Source organism: Oreochromis niloticus, unplaced genomic scaffold (assembly GCF_001858045.2).
Source record: "Oreochromis niloticus isolate F11D_XX unplaced genomic scaffold, O_niloticus_UMD_NMBU tig00000735_pilon, whole genome shotgun sequence".
NCBI lineage: Eukaryota > Metazoa > Chordata > Actinopteri > Cichliformes > Cichlidae > Oreochromis > Oreochromis niloticus.
The window spans coordinates 89,272-111,368 of NW_020327229.1; the positions used below are offsets into that span (position 1 = coordinate 89,272).

A 22,097-nucleotide genomic window follows, 5' to 3' on the forward strand; every position below is an offset into this window, starting at 1 on the left:
TTAGCACTGCACTGTTTCTTTGCTGAAGTGTGTGTGTGTGTGTGTGTGTGTGTGAGTGTGAGAGAGAGAGAGAGAGAAAGGTCATGTGACTGTGAAGCACAGGTCTCACCTGTTTCATGTTTCTGTCTTCAGTTTCCCAGCATGCCTCGGGGGTGGAGGTGTATAAGGGGGCGGAGTCTGTCCTGCTGCCCTGTCAGGTATCAGTTGGTGTTTCCAGTAGCGACACAGCAGCAGTGTGGGACCGTGTTGGGCTCAGTAACCCAACAGTTCACCTGCGTATGCAGAAAGGTGACGATCTTGATGAGCGTGACGATCTTAGTGGTCAGAATGATCTTTACCAACATCGAACATCAATGAGAGTCGACGCTCTGCAGACTGGAGTCCTCAGCCTCACTCTGAGGAAGCCCACATTCTCTGACAGTGGAAACTACACCTGCATCTACCGTAAATATGGACAAGATCAGAGCAAAACTGCAGTACAGCTGAAAGTCTCAGGTAAGTGAACAGAGGTCAGATTCATGTGAGTTCATACAAACATGTTAATGATGTTCATGTCTCCTGTGTTTGTGTTACAGAACAACCTCCTCCTCCTCCAGTCTGGCCCAAAGTCCTCGCAGCTGTGCTGGTTCCTCTGATCATCCTGGCTGCTGCCTTTGCTCTGTTTGTATATAAAAGGATGAAGGACAGAGAAGGTGTGTGTGTGTTTTATAATGTGTGTGTGCGTTTCCACAGAGCAGATCAGGAAGTGGAAGCAGCAGCCATCACCTTCATCTGTAACTCTGTAACACAGTCACGCATTCAATCATGCAGTTATTGTGATCATCTTATCAATAACAATAATGAATCCTGTCTCGATGCTCAGTCATTCAGGCAAGTATCTCCCAAACACTGCTGGACTCTGTGGCCTCCTTTCATCTTTCTCACAGCTCAAAATCTGCTGATGAACTTTCCATCAGCTCATCTTTCCTCTGTGTATTAGAACACTTTGGTAGCAGAGCCTTGAACTCACACTGATGGAGCACATTAGAGGCATCACCCACATCCTGAAGGTTTAACACAGAGCTGCTCTTGTAGATCTGAACTGACAGGATTTGTCTGATAGTGACTGAGGTCACATGACTAGTGTGAGCATCAGAGCACTTTTCCAGCTGGTCTGAGCAGCTGTTACTGACTCTCCAATACCGGCTTACAAACCAGCTTCTTTCAGCACTTACTGCTGTACTCTGCGGAAACACTCCAGTAGCAACAAATATCATTTTTCACTTAGTAGCAGCTCATTGGAGCCTTAAATGGGGATCAAGATGGTGCCGGTGTCCATGGCTGCTTGTCTGTGGCTGTCAGTTTTGTTTGTTTTTATATTGTTCATGTCATGTGACACTCAGGAAATCTGCTCTCTACTGGTGTACGATCGGCAATCAAGTTCTGATCAAAACACAGTTTTTAACGGAGGTCAGAATTCATGGTGCCCGCTGCTGACACTGCCGTGTTGTCATGCTACCCTGCCTCATCCCTGTGATTAGACAGGATGACGCGCCGCTCCTTTGTGACCCCTGTTCTCCTCGGCTCAGTGTGTGCGCCAGGTGAACCTTGATAAACTGAGGCTGCTGTGTGGGGCTCCCTGTGCCGCTGGGGCTCATACCTCATCCCCAGCTCCTGTCAGGATTGGCCTGGAAAACGACAGATCGCTGGTGAACAAATCTTTTATATTGAAGGAGTTATTCACCTCCTGGAAACTGGACTTCATGTGTGTCACTGAAACTTGGCTTAACACTGGTGAGTCCAGTACTTTTACCAGTGGGTTGTTCCTATTTTAACACACCAAGGACATCAGGGAGAGGAGGAGGTACGGCGGCTGTTTTTAAAAAGGATTTTTAAATGTAAACAGCTTTTTTTACAGCCCTCGTCTTCCAGCTTTGAGCTCATGTGTTTTGAAGTCAGTGGCTCGAACTCTGTGCTCTTTGCTGTTATTTATCGTCCCCCTAAATACAATAAGAACTTCATAAATGACTTTTCAGAATTTCTAGCTGGGATTATGCCCAACTATGTTCATGTTCTTATTGTGGGAGATTTTAATATCCATGTCTGCTGTCCTGATAAACCTCTGGTGAAAGAGTTTTTAAGCCTTATTGACTCTTTTAATCTGGTCCAGTCTGTACCTGGTCCCACACATGAACACGGACACACACACTGGTCTTGTCACACAGTCTACCTGTGTCTAACGTGGAAGTGACTGACACTGCCTTCTCTGACCGTATGGCTGTATTATTTGATGCTGTGTTTTCACGCACTACAGTTCAAACCAGCGCTCCTGTTCGCCGCTGTCGGATTTGATTTCAATCTTCTTGCCAAACTATCCTGGACTCTGTGGCGCCATTAAAAACCAGGCAGCCCAAGGCTAAAACCGAGCCTTGGTTTAGTGACACGATGCAGCTGTGAGGAGGGAGTGTCGCAGAGCTGAATGCAGATGGAAGAGGTGCAAACTTCAGGTGACTCTTCTAATCTTAAAGGCTGGCGTCTCTATCAGGATACAAAATGCTGCTTTTACATATTCCAGCTTTTAGCTGGAATCTGTTAGAGTTCATTTTAAAATGCTGTTGGTTTTTAAATTGCCCCACCCTGACCCTAACCACCCCCAGGTCTCTCAGGTCAGCTGATTAGCTGCTCCTGGAGGTACTCAGGTCCAAGAGGAGCAAATCTCCCAAGTGTGGGACTAATAAAGGTTGTCTTATCTTCAGCTCAGAGGGGGCGGGGCCTTCTCTATTGCTGCTCTTAATCTCTGGAACAATCTGGCCCAGCACATTAGAGATGGTGCATCATTGTCCACTTTTAAAACACATCTTCTCATTTTACTGCTTTAATTTGATCTAATGTGCTGATTTTGTTGTTTACATTTAATTTTACCTCTTTTTTTATTTATGTATTGTTTTCTTCTTTCTTTTTGGGCACGGTGGTTAGCACTGTTGCCTCACAGCAAGAAGGTCCTGAGTTCAACTCCACCATCAGGGTCTTTCTGTGTGGAGTTTGCATGTTCTCCCTGTGTTTGTGTGGGTTCTACCCGGGTACTCCGGCTTCCTCCCACATCCATGCAGTTTGTGGAGATAGGTTCATTGAAAAAATCTAAATTGCCCATAGTTGTGAATCTGTGAGTGAATGTGAGTGCGAATGGCTGCCTGTCTTTGTCTGTTAACCCTGAGACAGACTGGCGACCTGTCCAGGGTGTACCCAGCCTCTCGCTCTATGACAGCTGGGTTAGGCTCCAGCAGCCCCCGTGACCCTGAAAAGGATAAGTGGAAGTTTTCTGTTTGTCATGTCAAGTGTCAGAACTTTGTTTGCAGCTGGGAGTCTGAAAGTGATTTATGAATAAATTGATTACTTACAGTGTTACTGGCTTTAACTAATATCTGCTAAAATCTCTGCAGACCATCAGAAGCAGAAGAATTAGTTTAAGTTTAAGTCTTTATGTCTCTAAAGAAGAGCTGACAGATTACAACATACTGCAGCACTAATTCATGCACAACTTTCACAGATTAAATAAAAGCTTGTTATAATTCAAAGTTAGTCCTGCCTGTATGTTTGACATAGGAAAGCAGCTGTTTGTGCAGCCTGACACATCAACACACAACAGTTCAGCTCCAAGTCAGAGAAACACTGAAAACAGGAGCTGCTGGTTACACAGCAGAGGACATGATGGACCATCAACCTCACTGATGTCTGTAAACCTCATGTTCTCCTCTCAGCTCAGCAGGCAGAGGTGGTGGAGGTGCCACAGGGGGAGAAGTCTGTCCTGCTGCGCTTTAAGACCACAGCTGACCTTCCTCAGGACGTCACAGTGAAGTGGGGAGACTCCAATAACATGATGGTCCACGTGTATGAGAGTGGAAATCATCAGCCAGATAAACAGGACCAGGATTACAGAGGTCGCACAGAGATGGATGAAGATCCTCTGAGAACTAAAGACCTCAGTCTGACCCTGAAAGACCTCCACTTCACTGACAGTGGAGTCTACACCTGCACCGTCTACAAGGATAGACACATGCTGCTACAGAAATCAGTGACTCTCAGTGTCTTTGGTGAGTGAAACAGCTGTTTGTCCACAGTGTGAATCCTCCATGAATCCAATCAGACAAACAGATTCTTGGGTGCTGTGTTCTTTAATTATTTTTAAGATAACCTTACTAATGTCTGGATATGACAGTATTTGTATGATCATCTTTTTGCTACTACACATAGTTGTAACCCCCATTAGTGGTTTCATTCTCAAATGCTGTTTTCGGGGCTCATTTTCAGAATATTTCCAAAAAAAGCTTTTTTTTTTCAGTTCAACAATAATAGATGCAACAAACCTTTGATAGGAGTACATACAAAGACATGATTTGTTAGCATTTGTAGCATATAATTTAACACAGTTTGTACTGAATTTGCAGTGCTGAATTTCTGGGGGGGGGGGTTCCTGCAGTGCACACAGTGGGGTTATTTAGTCTCATATACCACATCCATTTTATACCACATGATTCATGTGTTAATTATGTATGAAATACCTGTGTCCTCTTACACAATGCTGAACAACAGAGCAGTATCCACTAAGTCACGTAACATTTTTTTATCTGTCTGTCTGTGTTCTTCTCTGTTTTGTCTCAGTTCCTTCGCCAGAGGTGGTGAATGTGACAAATGAGGAGAAGTCTGTCCTGCTGCCCTTTAAAACCACAGCTGACCTTCCTCAGGACGTCACAGTGGAGTGGACAGACTCCAACAACATGAAGGTCCACGTGTATAAGAGTGAATACAATCAGTCACAAAACCAAGACCAGGGTTACAAAGATCGCACAGAGATGAAGAAAGATCCACTGAGAACTAAAGACCTCAGTCTGACCCTGAAAGACCTCCACCTCACTGACAGTGGAGTCTACACCTGCACCGTCTACAACAAGCATGGACACATGCTGCTACAGAAATCAGTGACTCTCAGAGTCAGAGGTGAGTGTAACAGCTGTTTGTCCACACTGTGAATCCCAGCTGTGTAAACTGCGAGTGTCCAGCTGTTTGCAGCTGTGTGAGAATAAAAGCAGCACAGCTGTTTGTGCAGCCTCACACATCAACACACAAGCAGTTCAGCTCCAAATCCGAGAAACACTGAAAACAGGATGAAGAGCTGCTGGTTACACAGCAGAGGACATGATGGAGGATCAACCTCACTGATGTCTGTCTGTCTGTCTCTTTACAGAGAGTCTGCCAGACATTAAGCAGGTGCCAAAAGGACCGGGGCCTTTGGAGCTGCCCTTTAAGACCAAAGATGACCTTCCTGAGGACGTCACAGTGAAGTGGAGATACAACAACTACTACAACTACTACAATGACTGGTTCGGTGATTCCAAACCCATGATGGTCCACGTGTATGAGAGTGGAAACAATCAGCCAGGTAAACAGGACCAGGATTACAGAGGTCGCACAGAGATGGATGAAGATCCACTGAGAAATAAAGACCTCAGTCTGACCCTGAAAGACCTCCACCTCACTGACAGTGGAGTCTACACCTGCACCGTCTACAACAAGGATGGACACATGCTGATACAGAAATCAGTGACTCTCAATGTCTTTGGTGAGTGAAACAGCTGTTTGTGTGAATCCAGCATGAATCAGTGTAATCAAAGAGCTGCTGATGGATCTGTGATAACCTGATACGATAAAATGTGCTGAAAATGAATTTTAATAACTGAAAGTGTAATGAGGTATTTTGTATTTTCTATCTAATATAAGCTATAATATAAGGTATGTTCTTCACTGAGATCTCTATCATTATCATCATCATCATCATCATCATCACTCTGAGTTGTTAATAAGAGCCTCCTGACATTCACTGATCAGTACAGATGAATATATTTGCTGGCACAGCTACTCTTCAGGGTTCTGCTGATTGGTCGACTACTTTAACGAGACTTTTTGGTAAATAAGGAACAGAGTGCTTCATCTTCTATATATATTTGATCATAAACTAACATTGTTTAGAAACAATAATTCATACTTTGATTCTTTAAATGTGTTATGGTAAATAAAAGCTGACAGCTAGAGCAGCAGTGTGTTTGGATAAATACAGATTTGCTGATGATGGAAAAGCACAAACAGAGTAAAGATGTTTGAAGGGTTTAATGTGAAGACTGTGATCCAGGTCTGAAGGAGATCCACGTCAGCGTCCTGTCAAACCTGTCGCTCACTCAGGACTGAAAGTCTTTTTTTGTTCTGACATCACTTCCTGTGCTGCAAGTCCCGCCTCCAAACCTCTGATCAGATGTGAAATCTTCTGAGCAGCAGTTGGTTTCTCTGAGGTTAAAAACACACATATAACAGTGACAGTTAGCAGCAGCCCACAGTGAAGCTTCAGTGACTCCAGGCTGCCAGCATAGCTGACACACTGACAGTCTGACTGTGATGAGGCTTCACTCAGTGTTTAACATCCATCATGTTCCCGTCTGTAACTAGTGGCAACGACCACTCACAGCTGCTTAGTTTCACCAGGACTGAAAGCAGCACCGATAACATCAGAGTTTATAAATACTTTAAATATTACTCCAGTACCATCCATATGATCAGACTTTAAACAAAGGATCATCTCTGTGTTCTCTGTTTGATGGAAACAGTCAGCTGTGACTGTGTTCAGCTGTGACTGTGTCCAGCTGTGTGAGAATAAAAGCTGCACAGCTGTTTGTGCAGAGGACATGATCACTCACTCACATCTGTCTGATCTCTTTTGAGAGAGTCTGCCTCACATGGTGGACGTGCCACAGGGGGAGGAGTCTGTGCTGCTGTCTTTAAGACCAAAGCTGAGCTTGGTCAAGTTTGTCACAGTGGAGTGGACTCTCAACGGTGTCTGTCTTTTTTCTCTTTTCAGACCCCCCTGTGAGAAGTTATGGGACAGTGTATGGAAAGAAGTCTTATTTGCTAGAATTTAAAAAAACAAATAAACTTGATCAGATTTCCAAAGTGGAGTGGGAACGTATATACCCCAAATACAAGTTCATAAAGGAAATAACACGCCATCAGGGAAATGAGAAAGACCTCAGTCTGAACCTGAAAGACCTCCGCCTCACTGACAGTGGAATCTACACCTGCACCGCCTACAAAGAAAATGGAGACATCCTGCTACAGCAATCAGTGACATTCAGTGTCAGAGGTGAGTGTATCAGCTGTTTGTCCACACTGTGAATCCCAGCTGTGTAAACTGTGAGTGTCCAGCTGTTTGTAGCTGTGTGAGAATAAAAGCTGCACAGCTGTTTGTGCAGCCTCACACATCAACACACAACAGTTCAGCTCCAAATCAGAGAAACACTGAAAACAGGAGCTGCTGGTTACACAGCAGAGGACATGATGGAGGATCAACCTCACTCATGTCTGTCTGTCTCATGTTCTCCTCTCAGACTTCCAACTGGAGAAGGTGGAGGTGACAGAGGGGGTGGAGTCTGTCCTGCTGCCCTTTAAAACCACAGCTGACCTTCATTATGTTGTCGGAGTGTACTGGACTGTCTCTGAACCCACACAGATGATGGTCAACTACTTTGATGTGACTAAAAACAACCAGCCAGGTTTACAGCACAAGGATTACAAAGGTCGCACAGAGATGAATGAAGATCTACTGAGAACTGGAGACCTCAGTCTGACCCTGAAAAAGCCCCTCCCCACTGACAGTCGTAGCTACACCTGCACCGTCTCCAACAAGGACGGACGCATCCTGCTACAGAAAGTCGTGATTCTCAGAGTCAGAGGTGAGTGTAACAGTGCAGTTAATGTTGAAGAAATGATGTAAAAAGATTGATAAGAAGTTTACACTATGTAAGGAGTTTTCCTGTAATGCAACTCAGATTGGAATAAATGACACTCAGACAGGTTTTACAAATTAATGTGCACGGGAGAGAACTGGACAGGCGCCGTTCCTTCGCTTGACCTCAGTTGCTCTCGTCCGCCCTCCCGTAACACTGCTCTTTTATTGTGGTTACATGAATATGCATAGTTTCATTAACGTATAACGTATACCTTGTGTGTGTGTGTGTGTGTGTGTGTGTGTGTGTGGAGTGAGATATGACCCCGTGAAGACTCCCCAAAGCTGGTGCCAGGAGTCTAGCGGTCCATCTAAACAAAAGGCTCTTAGACTAAAACAGATACAGAGTAGGTGTCCTCCTATACCATAAATCAGTAAGAGAAGGTACAACCTCTCTCATGACCTTAGGATGTGTGTGTGAAAGTCAGAGAGCTCTGGAATGCACACAAAGCTTGCACAACATAACTTCTCTAGTAAAAAAGAGCAAACACATCTAGAAAACCTTAAACAAAATGTACTTCTAAACATAAACATAATAAAAATCTTTCAACACACTATAAGAAAGAAAGTGGTGTTGCAGTGTCACATAAAGATCTGAACACACCTTTAGCTGCACCGTCCCCTCTTGTTCCTGGAGTGAAACTACTCTCAGAAATATTTAAGGTAACTAGTTTCATAAACAGCAGATCTTCACATGATGCAACCACAGACAGCTCACTGTGTTCATCTGGATGTTATTAATGGAAGTGTTAGGCTGACTTCTTCAGCCTTCCGAGACTGGAGAATCCTGGATGATTGAACGTGCTTCAAGGTTAAATCCACATTCATTCATTGAATTAAAGAGAAAATAATCATAAATATATTGCTTGATAACATCACTGTGTGTAACTGGTATGACTTTAATTTATGATTGACAGAAAAGTGACAATGTTTTACTCCTTAGATGTAGAGTTTGTATTTTATTTTGCAAAGATATTAAAACAGCGTGTTGTTTACTCACCAGGATCTTTTACAAGCAAAATATAGAAGCTAAGTGAGTTAGTTTTATCTACATGATGGATATGAATAAAACTAAATAACACTGAGATAACTAAGATAACTAACTATAAATGTATCCGTGCAGAGTACATCCAAATAACATCTGTGATACTTGTCCTTCAATGTAGTGTTAAACTTACAGCTGAGCGGCTCATGGAGAGCTGTGATTGGCCTGTACAGACAGGTGACCAGGTGCTGATTTAGGGAATGCTTGGTTTGCATTTTAAATATCACTCAGTCTCGTTTAAGTCTGCATAGATAAATCTATGCAGAGTTCATGTATGTCATCGTTTTCATCTCTATTAAAGGTTGTTCCAGTGTTCCCACTACTCACAGCTGAGAGGAAAGAGTCACATGATCACCTGGTTTGTGTGTCTGATGTAGAAACACTGAGACTCACTCCTGTTTTCTGCTCTGCAGCAACCTTAAGGGGAACCATAGAAGACATGCTTCCATGGAAGAGGAGGAGGACGGCACCAAAACCTGAGGTCAAAGAGGAGAGGTATGTTTGCAGGGTCACACAGGTGTGGGTTTACCTGTCACCATGGTAACTGCAGCTGGTCCAGTTTCAATGAGCAGCACTTTAAATATGGAATGAACTTTATATCATAAGAACAAAAAAGCAAAGAAGAGAAAAAATGTAATCTGAGCAGATAATTTCATTTCACAGGTACAGTTGAATTCCTCGTGCATAAATCCAACCACCCGCGCAGAGCTCAGCAGCCACACGCACGAGAAGCTGCGAGTGTTTCTCCTTTGATCGTGCTGCAGCATTTTTACGCTCGTGCATCTGCTGGTGACATTTTGATGGTGCAGATCACTACAGCTGTTACCTGACTTTTGACAGTGTGGAGGCGGATCAACCTGATTCTTTTCATCTGGACGTTTTCAGTGGAAGAAACATTTCAATATCATCCAAGTGACTCCTTCAGTCTCAGCTGACTGCAGGTTTCCAACCTTATAAACAGCAGATTTGTACAATGACTCAAACTAGCAGCAGTGAGGGAACAATGAACAATTCAGTGGTGCCACTGAAAACACAGATGAACACAATGAACCTTTAGGATGCTTATTTAAAAGCACCTTTCAAGGACACTGTACAGCAAATAAAACAGGCATAAAAACAGGCAGTTTTAAACAGGTGGGTTTTGAGGTTGGACTTAAAAAGAGGGAATGAGGTGATGTTTCTGAGGTCTGGAGGATAACGAATTCCAAAGTTGGGGGGCAGAGCGGCTAAAAGCCCCCATAGAAACAAGACGAGAGGAAGGAAGAGAAAAAGAAAGAAGATGATGATCGAGGGCGCTGGAATGGGATGGTGATCTGAACCAAGTCACAGATGGTAGGGGGAGACGATGAATAGCCTTAAACGTATAGAGGAGTATTTTTAAATTAATGCGAGATTTGATTTGATTTGCTTCAGAACAGGGTGATGTGGTGGGTAGAGGGTGCTTTGCTTCTCATCCATAAACTCTCTCCATCCTCTGTCATGTGACTCTTGCGTAGGTGGTAGAAGAGGTTTGCCGTGTTTGAGTGGGGACCGGTTTGTGGCATAATTTGCAGAGTACAGTTTTCTGGCCCGTGTCAGACGTTTCTTGCTACACAGCGAGCTCGTTTAGGAATAATGTCCTGGATTTGTTTTGGTCTTTCTGTTTGTCATCATTTCAATTTATTTTGCAAAATCTCAACAGGATCTTCAGCTTTATTGTGAAAGGTTTATGTAGAAACTGAACAAGTGGACGGCAGAGCCACACGCTGGGTTTACCGTCGTTGTTGCTAACGACAACGCCTAAAAACAGAGGCTTGTCCGTCTGTCCACACTGTGGTTACATTAAATATAAGAGAAAGAAAGAACTGTAAGAAATGGATATAGCCACTACAGTGACCATCAAACCATGAAAATATAAACCGTAAACAGTTTACATTGTGACACCATGAAACAAACAATAGTGTATAATATGCGAATGTGTGAACAATAGGCGTTTTCATATTGTCATGAGATATATAGCCTTATATCGAACTGCCCTATCCACTGAAGGGTCCTGACACCAACAAACTGACCAATCACATCAGGACACTGGCCTCCTTCAGTCAAAGTGATCTGCACAGGCTAAAATGACCTTTGCTAGCAGGTTAACTGTACAAGCGTAGCATGGCTGCAGCACGAGCAGAGGAGAAACCTCTTTGGGTTTTGGCCTCTCTGTGCACCTGGCTGCTGCACTGACTTTATGCACGAGGAATTTAATTATTTGCTTGAATTATGTTTTTTTTTCTTGCATGGGACTCGTGATATAAAGATTATTCCATATTTAACACTGATAATTGGAACAAGGAGCTCAGAGCTCAGTGAGGACATGACCTGTGTGTGCAGGTATGAATGTATGAACTTGGTTTAATTCTTGGCTCTGATCCTCATCCTAGTTCCAGCTGATCGATCACAGATCAGAGAACCGATCAGTCTGTTTGTAGGATATTGATCAGCTGGGATAGACTCCAGCATCAAACCCATGGACCCATGTGAGTTTCTGACTGTCTCCTGTGTCCTCAGGAACACGAACCAAGAAGGCGTTTCTCTGATGGAGGTTCATTCAGCTTGATAGGTCACAGAGGAGGAGGAGGAGCTGGTGATGAAGAGCAGCCTGTGTGTATATACAGTATTTGTTGTGTATTCAGCCCTGAGGAAGATGAAGGTGCAGCTTTGCTTTAGCCTTCCTCTGCTAACAGCTAACAGCTAACTAACCTCAGCCAGATGTTCTGCAGCTGTTTCTCTTCTCATTAGAAGTTTATAATGATGATAATGTGCATGTTTCTGCTGTTCTGATGGATCCACAGAGCGTCCTGACTCTGTGTCACATGTGAGCTTCATGTGGGTCAAAGGTCAAAGTTGTTGACTGTCAGGAAGCTTCAGAGAAGATCAGACAAACAGATGAAACACCCTCTCTGAACTCAGAGCTGCAATCAGAGCAGGAAGGAGCTGTGATGGAGGCCCTGAGGCCACACCCACACTTCCTGTCAGTGCCTGTGATTGACAGCTGCCTCCATCAGTATCATATATATCCATATAATCACCCTGAGGTCACTGATGTTGTGATGTTGGTTCTGTATGAACCACATTAAATGTTTTTACACATTAACATGACGTCTCGTGTCTCTCTGTCACATATACAGTATTTAATCATGTCAGTTCATTCAGTGCACAAACATGTCAGTAATCAAACAAACACTGTGCTGTTGTGTTGCAGCTGCACAAACACACTCATGTTGGTGCTTTGTGTTCACTGCTGTTGGGTCAAAGCTGTGTGTGGATCAGGCTGTCCTGGTCTGATGGATCTGCCTGTTCAAACAGTGAATGACCTGGTGTGGAGGGTCCTTCATCATGTTCTGATGGAGCTGTGGGGTTCTTCCAGTGTGGGCAGAGGGCAGCCATCGTGGTGTTTTCCTGTAAGCCGATGTGCAGCAGTGAGTCCGTATGCTCTCTATAGAGCACCGATAAACACCAGCAGCTCAGACATTTCATTATTCCAGGGGAGGGTGGTGTCAGGAGTTGATGAAGCTGGAAATATGGGGTTTAATTATGGTGGAGGACTCTGGGCAGAGTGGGACAGACACTGGCTGAAGACTCCTTCCACCCGGCCTGGGACACCATCAGGACCAGCAGCCTTCCTCAGGTCGACGGATCGCAGTGACCTCATGCTCGTGTGTGAGGGCGGGGCTTGTGAGTTGAGTAGGTTGTGGTGCAGCACAGTGACTGATAGATAAATACCATCTCAGTGAATCCAGCAGACATGAGGTCATAGAGTCTCCATCACTGATTAAACACCTCAGCTGTGAAAACTATGATCAGGTTTGCATTTGTGGTTGGAGGTAATAAAACATCCAAAGCAGTGGGGCGGTGGCTTACTGGGCTTAAGCCCTGGTTGTTTTTTCAGAAGCCCGGGGTCTTTTGGAGTGTACTTTTTTCATAGTTAGATGCCTGGCTGACAACTGTATAAATCAAAAAACCACACAGTTATCGAAGCACATAGTGCACACTGTGGGAATTTACGACTGTGCGGAGTTATTAACACATTCAAAGCATTGCTATAAATAAACTGTCCAATAAGAGCAGCTCCCTGTTACAGACGGTCTGTGCGGTTTAATGGCCTTTCAAAATAAACATGTAACATCTCTGGTAGAATGAGCTTGACTCTGAACAGTGGACTGGTTCGTGAGCTCAAAGGACCAAACGTTTGCTGTTATAAGCTAACTGTAGATTCATGGCCTAGCCAAACAAAAGAAAAAACTGTATGAGGTCACGTGGTTTTTATTACTAGCGTGAGGATACTTAGAGTGCCCAGAGTGCTTTGTTCAGGGTGTGGACGCTAAGTTCACAGTTCATATTTATGGTATTTTCTGTGTCATTGTTGTACACCGTTAATCTCAGGATTACAGGTGTGTTCGTTTGGTGTGGGTTCAGTCTTTATAACATTCAGGTACAGCACAGTACACATTTTATTTTCAGTGTGGACATGTGCTTTAAGTTCAGAGGCCCTGTATAATAATACGATTGTGTCTTACATAAAGGCACAGAGACTCGTGCAGGGACATCATGCAAACCTCCCACAGAGATCCTGAACGGTCTGTCAGTGTGAGGCTGAGTGGTTGTCTGTACCTCTGTGACTGCACTCGTTACTTACCCACCATGCACCACTCCTCTCAGTCAGTCTGTAACCCATCTCCATCCCTAGGCAGCCTGTGATCAGCTGACCTCTCTTTGGCACAGCTGGATTCATCCAGATGTGAGCAGATGTCTTGTGATCTTCTAGGCTGAACTGCTGTAATTCATTACATGATGACCTCTGACAGCGCCACCTGTTACTGTGACCTCACAGCTTCCTGGTTCTGACCCATGTGACTGAGTGGACCAATCAGTGACCGTCAGTGTGTGAACGCTCAGAGGACGAATTAACGCTGAAGCATTCACTCAGATATAAGTTCATAACCTCACACTGATGTTTTCATGTTGACTCCCTGACCCCACTCACAGTCTGCTCCCACTGTGGAAACAGGAAGTAGAAGAACCCCCAGAGCTGAAACCAAGGAGGAGGAGGAGTACCGATGCATAAAAATACTGCAGGGCTGAGGAAGTTCTTAAAGATGTTATACAGAGTCAAACATCAGCTCTGAGAGCAAAGATCAGCTTCATGGGTGGAGACACTCTGAGGTCTCTGAGCGTCTCTTTGCGTGTTCATGGGTGGAGATCACACATCTGCTTTCTGACAATTTGACTTTGTTATAGGAACAGTCACCTCCAGGAAACCAGCTGGATCCATGTAAATACGGTCAAATAAGAGACCACAGCCCTGACTGCACACTGGTTCATGATGCGTTTGGGGACTGTAGGTTGTTTGGATTGTAATGAGATGTACACAGCAGTCTGTCTCTAATGTTTAATGAAATGTTCTGAAGATGATAATAATTTGTGATTTTCTTTTAAATGAATCTTTAATTACGTTGTGAGAACTCTGAATCTCATGAAGATTTTCACATCAATGTGCTTTTCACAAAGACTATTAGCAGTAACAATGAAAATGACGTGCAGCCCTGAACTACTCATGTGTTTATGTAGCTGTCCCCAAGCCACGGCCTGGTACCGGTCCAGAGAGCAGAGAGGAGTCAAGTCAAGTCAAAGTTTATGTCTATAGCACATTTAAAAGTCTAGTGTACATTAAAGTGCTTCACAATAAAACCGCAATGTGGGCAGAACAAGAAACAAATAGTACAGTTACAATTAGAATTACATTACATGGTGTAGTGCAGGCTAAATGAAAGTCAAACTAATTTGCTTCGAAAACTAAGTTTAACAGTTGTGTTTTTAAGCACAATTTGAACGATTAAATTGATTCCGATGTACGGATGTCAACTGGGAGATTATTCCAGAGTCTAGGAGCGGCAATCGCAAAAGCACGGTCACGGTTTTTAAACGAGACCTTGGTTGCATTAGGAGCAGTTGGCTGGAGGATCTTAGTGCTCTCTTTGGGTTGTACAGATCAAGGAGATCAGTTAGGTAGCTAGGGGCCACGTTAGTTAGAATTTTAAAAGTGAGGAGCTTTGGAAATTTGGCATAATTGATAAAAGCTGGTTTTTACCAAAAGAACTTTCCAGGAGCCCTCCGAGATTTCTGGCAGAATGAGAGAGGTGGCAGGCGAAAGACCCCAGTGTATCAGTTAGCTGGCCCAGGGGAATGTGGCTATCGAAAACAATAATTTCTGTTATGCTTTCATTTAAAATTAGAGAATTCTGGGATAGCCAATCTTTAATGTCCCGCAGACAGTTGAACAAAGGCAAGAATGGAGACGGGGCACCCAAATTTAGAGGACGGTAGATTTGGATATCATTTGCGTGGTAGTGTTAGGAGATGATATGTTTTTTAAAGATGAGTCCCAAGGGCAGCAAGTACAGGGAGAACAGCTTGGGGCTCAATACGGACCCCTGAGGCGCACCACGAATAGCAGGGGCAGAAGAGGAAGAGTATTTCCCCATGGTGACAGAGAAGGATCTGTCTGATAGGTACGATTTAAACCATGAAAGAACTTTAAGACCCAACTACATGCTGTAGCCTTGTTAGGAAAATATTATGGTCAACGGTATTGAAAGCAGAGAAACTCTCAATAAAGCTGTCTCGGTACTATTACAAGGTTTGAATCCAGATTGAAATTTGTCACTGACACCATGTGTCTCTAAGAAGGACTGTGGCTGCTGGAGAAATATTTTTTCTAAAAGTTCAGACATGAAAGGAAGCTTAGAAATCTGCCTGTAATTTAAAAGAGCGTTGAGGTCTGAGTTGCTTTTCTTGATAACAGGTTGCACGACTGCATGTTTGAAGGCAGTCAGAACAGAGACTGATGACAATGAAGAGTTCATTAAGAGTGAGATACAGGGTCCAATAGTAGTCAGAGCATCCTTAATAAGGGAAGGAAGAATGTCATGCAGCGTATTAGAGCTGGAGAAGGTTGTTACTCTCAGTGTTGTCGGCACATTTCAGGGTTTTTAACAGGGAGCCAGTGTAGACTGGCTACAACAGGGATGATGTGATCATGCCTTCTGGTGCCAGTTAAGAGGCGTTTTTGTCTTGGTTGTATCATTTTATTTTGTTGTATTTATCCGCCACACATTAAAGTCTGGTCCGTGAAAATATTGTCTGACATTAAACCGGTCTGTGGGGCAACAAAGGTTGGGGACCGCTGGTGTAGATGCATTCGTACAGCCAGAGCCTGCAGTCACCACAGAGTCAGAACACTGACCATAAGGAAGTGTGGAGCTGATAGATGAGGGTCCATGTCCTTCATTCAGAACAAGAAGAGTGTGTTTATGAAGACAACAGAGGCAGCTTCACCAGGGTCACATTTCATACAGCATCTCTAATCACAGCAGGCTTTAACAAACACTCCTTTGGGACAGTCCAGGCCCAGCTACGTGTTTTGTAAGCTGCTGTGCTCTTCACAAATAAAGCCTGAAGCAGCTCAGACTGTTAGAACCAGCACTGAGCCCTGTTACATTTATACGGTGTTAGAGCAATGGCTGCAACCTACAGCCTTTAAACTAGCGATTAAAATGCTGACACTAAACTCGTCAGTCCAGATGTTACCACATTACTTTGTGATACTGAGAGTTAAAACAACTGAGACAGGCTGATTAAAGCCCCAATCCTTTTATCACGGCCTCTGCTCTGACTGGAGATCACACTGATTTCAGTTCATTTAATATGTAAGTGCACACAGTCGTTCTCTACTGGGCATAGATGATGACCAAGGACCAGGCTCACCTCAACCCAGCCTCTAACACAGTCTGTGCTATGAATATGTTGCAGTGAGTACAATGTAAGCATTCACTCAATTTACAGTACCTACACCCAGTTACATTTTTGGTAAAGATACATAGAATGAAATTTAATTATTAATGAAATAACCATCCTTCCATTCTCAGTGCTTCCATATTTGTCACGGCTGCCGAGGCGAGCCGTGTGGTGTTAGAGGAAAGGAGGACCCAAGATGCAGACGATGACTGGTGATTCGAGTGACGTTTAATTACAGGGTGGAGTAAAAAACAGGTAAACAGGCTGTGAGGGATGACAGGGAACTAAATAAACCTAAACTAGGAAAAACTAAATAACAAACCAGGGATCAAATGAAATGGGGAGAGAGGCAGAGAGACGCAGAGAGACGCAGATGAGGAACAGGACACCGTGGAACACAGACGAACCGGCAACAGGCAGGAAAACACACCTGGGAGAAATCAAAGCTGACGGGGGAAATGTAAACTGAACACACTCACATGAGACAGAGACCTTCAAAATAAAACAGGAAACTCACAGACACAGAACCAGACAAGACACTGAACTAAACAGACAGATTCACAAACAGACAGTGTGACACCATAGACAGACAGAACAGAGAAGTGGGACCAGGGCAGGCACAGAACAGAAACCTAACAAATGGCAAATCATAACAGAATACATACACAGAATAAACAAAAGCATAAGGAAACACAAAACACTGAGTCGGCAGACTCAGGACCATGACAATATTAATAAATTACACATGAAAACAGAACCTGGAATTGTTCAGTTTAGTACTTTTGTCTGTTTGCACTGTGCTTATAAAGGCCGTGAATGCTGTGACACATACAGCAGTAAATATATACAGTACATGATGTGGAAATCATTTTCACAGAGATCAGAAAGTCATTAAATCACTGCTGACAGTTCGGTTGATGTTCAGTTGATGACAGCACCTGGTGTTGGATAGCTCCTGGAATGGCTAACTGATCCCAGGACCAGAGGGGACCGGCTCCATCCAACTACAGAAGAGCCCACTGAGCAGTAACAACAAGATCCGGGCTACCAACACCTACACCCTGTCTGTGATCAGGTACACTGCTGGGATAATAAGCTGGCCAAAGGAGGAGGTAGAAGCCACTGATGTCAAGACCAGGAATCCATGGAGGGTTTCACCCCAAGACCAACACCCTGACCTGTATGCTAAGGAGAAGGAAGGAGGCCGGGAACTGGTGAGTGTCAGCACCACAGTCCAGGATGAGACAACAAACATCCACAAATACATCTGTAAGATGGCCCCAACCAAGCGCGTGCTCAGTGAATACCTCAGGCAGCAGAAACTCAAGAAAGAGGAGGACGGCGAGGCACCATCATGGAAGGATAGACCCCTGCACGGTATGTACCACCGGCAGATAGAGGAAGTGGCTGATAACCAGAAATCCTACCAGTGGCTGGACAAAGCTGGACTGAAAGACAGCACAGAGGCACTAATCATGGCAGCACAAGAACAAGCTCTGAGTACAAGATCCATAGAGGCTGGGGTCTATCACACCAGGACTGTATTTATATCCAGGCTGACATGGAACAGCCAGTAGCTCAGGGTTCAAACATTCAGGGAAGTGTGTGACCTTCCATACTGAGAGAAGATGATACTAAACTGTTGTTTGTTAAAGCCTCACAGAGAGATCTGAGATTACGGCTCAGTGGGTACATGAGCCTTTATACATGAAGTGTTTCAGGTTCATTTAAATCAGTGTTTCTGTTTCCAGGATAGGAAACATGATCCAGCTGTGTTTCACGGAGGGACCAAGTTTTTCTTTCCTCTTTAGAAAGCTGCTCTCTGTCCCAGGAGCTGTTGTCACAGTACAGAAACAGGAAGTCGCATGCTCTCTGCTCTGTGATTGGCTGCTTCTTATCTCAGCGTCCTGCAGAGGGTGGAGGTCTGCTGAAGTGTGACTTTCACTTCCTCTTTATTGGTGTTGTTCTTACAGCTCTCAGGCGATGCTGCAGCGCCCCCTGGTGACACAAACTCCTCCCTCTGTCTCAGAGGTCAGAGGTCAGCCTGCTGCTGAGGGTCTGCCTGTGACTTCCTGTCACAGACCCGGGTCTCAGAGTGGATGCTGGTTTCTGATTGGATGTTGCAGAAACCTTCCTCCAGCCAAGATAGAAAAATCAATATTCTAATGTTCATGTTAAAGCAGTGAGTCTGTGGATTCATCACTCTCTGTGGATCAGAGGCTCCAATGATCTTCTCAGCTGTTCTCACCACCTGCTGTGTCTGGACTGTCTGAGGTGTCTCCATCAGACAGTCCAGGATCAGTGTGGAGGTGTTCAGGCCCTGCAGGAGCGACTGTGTTGAATCCTGAACTGAAGTCTATCAGCATCAGCAGAACCCAGTGTGAGCAGGCACTTTGTGAGAGTGGGAATGGAAAGCTGAACTGATCAGTGATTGGATCAAACAGTCTCTGAGTAAGAACTGACTCAGTGATGCTTTAATAAAACAGTGAAACATTACAGAGCAGATACTTCAGTGACACAGAGAATCAGAGTCACAGAAACAGGATTGAAATGATCCGGGAGTGTGAACTATGGCTGATGAGAGAATGATTTATTTATTATGGTTTATTCTGTGCTGATCAGGTTAGCCTGAGAGTGCTAACAGCAGCCACAGCCTTAGAGTGTGAGCATCAATAAGCTGTGATGGAAACAGGAACAAACAGAACAAAGACAAACATCACACCTCCAAGACAAACATCACAAACACTGAGCTGATCTTATCTTCACTTCTGTTTATAATGTGGAAACAGCTCACTCACAGCTGAGGTGTCAAACTGTCCTTCACAACACGTTTCTTATCTTTAGTGTCAATAAATTCATTGTTTTCACATTTTTATCTCTTCAACTCTGAGAAGTGACCACAGAGAAAAACAGGAACAAGACGTCTTACTGTCTTAAACTGAAAGGACAAAAATAACCTGCAGCTGTCACCTCATTTAAACTGTCTTTGAACTGAAATCCAGCAATGTGGGGAGTGATGGACCTGCATCCAGGGCAGGTGCCAGAAACTGCAGGAACCCAGTTGCAAATAAAATAAAAACACTATTGAGCTGACAATGTGGAAGTGTCTGCCTGTTGGTCAAGTATCACAGGCTAATTGGTCAAATCCATAATTCCTCTTTTTGGATTTAGAGAACAGACTGTGAGACTCTTCCAGGGTAAAAGGACAGAAGTAGATGAGACTAGACAAGGACATGAGAGCAAAGCAGGAAAGATAAGGCAGAGAGATGTAACTAAAGTTATATAATCAAGAACACGATTGCACAAAGGCATCATGGTCTAGTGACTCTGTGTTTATGTTTGTGATTGTTTAATATTCATCGCCTTAGTTAAGTTCTGGTCATTGGTTATGATTTGTAGTGTTTAGATGTTTCTGTTACCTCTTGTCATCCTTGTCTCTACGTTCTTGTATTTCCTGTTTTACTTTGACAGTCTGTGTCCCGAGTCCTTGTATTCTGTTGTTCTTCCTGCCTCGTCATGTCTGATTAGTCCCACCTGTTCCTCTCATTGTGCTGCTTGTGTATATCTAGTGTGAGTTTCTCTCTGCTCCATTGTCACTGATCATCATTCTCTGTGTTTCATCTGCATGTCTCCTGTTCATTGTCCCCTGAGTATCTCCCCCTGCATTTCTTTTCCCAGGTTTCAGGTTTTTCTTGTTTAGTTTGTCCTGTTTATATTTTGTTTGTTTCCTTCCTGCCTTGTTTTATATTCACATTCAGCCAAATAAAGGCTCACTTTTGGTTAAACATTCACCTCAGGCCTGTGTGTCTGCATTTGGGTCCGCGCTCTCTCCCCATGGTCTGCCAGCTCAGACGGTGATCGAAGGCATCTGCAGAGGAGAATGACAGATGCACAGAGGGACACAGCATGAATGCTGATTGGCCAGGAGAAGGTGACCGGGCTAGATAGCTTGACAGCTTGGATTTATTTGGCAGCACTTGTGTTTGAATCCTGCTCTGAATCAGTCTTATTAGGTAATGTTCAAATATGAACATAATATGAAAGGCAGCAACAAGTTTAATATTCAGAAACCTAAAGTATGTATCAGCAGCAGAATGGAGCTAAAAATAAATGTTTGTTTCAGTTCTATGAAGCTTTGAGTATTTTGGATTAGTAGCACTGCTGTGTTTGTTGCATCATATTGCTGTAATTGTTTATATGCTTTATATATTCTGAGGTAAGTTGATCTATAGTGTTACATCATATTCTATAAGGATGTTATGTGTTTAAGATACTTGTCTTTGAGATGGAATAGACACAAAATCATAGGAAATATAAATAAATATTCCTTGAATCTTTGCTGAAGCTCAAGTGCTTCTCTTAACTCTTATATCCTGACAGGTTGTGCTGTATTCTATGATGTAGGATGCTAACAGTGGGTATAAATGACTACATCTGTGTGATGATGGTCTGGCGGGTATATTTGTGGCTTGATATTCAGATATCAGCCTCTGCCTTTGACTCAGAGGTGATAAACTGTAAGGGATAAATGTTTACTCGTTATCTTGAGTTTCTTCTTTAAACACTGAGTCCAACCATGAACCTGATCACTGATCTACACACGGTCAGGTTTCCACTGCGAGTCAAAGCTGATGTTTGCAGTGGAAAACGTCTCTAAGAACATTTGTCAGCCTTGTTGTGGAAGATTTAAAATAACCTGCAGACACCTCGGTGAGCATGATTTGAAGTGGGTTTAATGAACACACTGCAATGTGGAGAGAAACACTCCAAACACCAGGGTGATCTCTGGCCGCCGCCCTCACAGATACCCACTCTCACACAAAACACATTTCACAGCACGTCATACGTCCCTACACCTTCGGTCCAGCTCATCCTTGACCTCCTCCCATACTAAGGAAAGCTACAGCCACCAGTCACCTCCCTTGAACAGGATGTCTCTACAACAGGTCCACTGTGAAGGTGCAATAAACATGAGGCCCACTAGCATTAACATTCATGCTGGTGACAGCAGTGATCTGCTACCACACCCTCATCAGCTTCCTCTCTATCAGCCCTGCAGTATTTTTAGCCTCTGCATCACTTCTTCTTCTTCTTCCTGTGGTTTCCTGCTGATCTGAGGACAGCTGTCCTTATTTTAACTGTGAGTTTGGGCTCTGTGGGCTCTGCTGTAAAGGCTCGGTCGAGTTACAACAGCCATGTGGCTCCATCTAGCTGTTTATCATAAGAAAGTAAGAATAATGTGTTTATGTCGCAGATAAAAATCACAATAAAACCAGAAATATAAATAAACTATGGAACAATGAAATAAAAACATAAAAAACAAATTAATTGAACTACAGCACGCTCCATGTGCTTCTGCATCCACTTCCACCCACTTTTAAAAACAGTATGATGGGGTGACGAGGACGTCAAACTATAACT

At 43.8% G+C, this 22,097-nt stretch overlaps 1 protein-coding gene across 3 annotated transcripts in view; it reads left to right on the forward strand.

The window, feature by feature from the left end:
- The window catches only part of LOC109194565 (uncharacterized), a 32,432-nt gene extending 20,456 nt beyond the window's left edge, over positions 1-11,976 (forward strand). Inside the window, exons 2-11 of one of the 3 annotated variants that reach the window (XM_025904311.1) lie at positions 133-495; positions 576-692; positions 3,738-4,070; positions 4,639-4,974; positions 5,222-5,596; positions 6,884-7,165; positions 7,410-7,754; positions 9,266-9,347; positions 11,391-11,483; positions 11,675-11,976. In XM_025904311.1, coding sequence (XP_025760096.1) covers positions 133-495; positions 576-692; positions 3,738-4,070; positions 4,639-4,974; positions 5,222-5,596; positions 6,884-7,165; positions 7,410-7,754; positions 9,266-9,347; positions 11,391-11,439 — 2,282 coding nt within the window. In that variant the 3' untranslated portion in view covers positions 11,440-11,483; positions 11,675-11,976. Of the gene's footprint in view, positions 1-132; positions 496-575; positions 693-3,737; positions 4,071-4,638; positions 4,975-5,221; positions 5,597-6,883; positions 7,166-7,409; positions 7,755-9,265; positions 9,348-11,390 lie in introns of all 3 variants that reach the window. The other 2 variants (XM_025904310.1, XM_019356040.1) reach the window with 2 other exon arrangements.
- Positions 11,977-22,097: the final 10,121 nt, after the last annotated feature.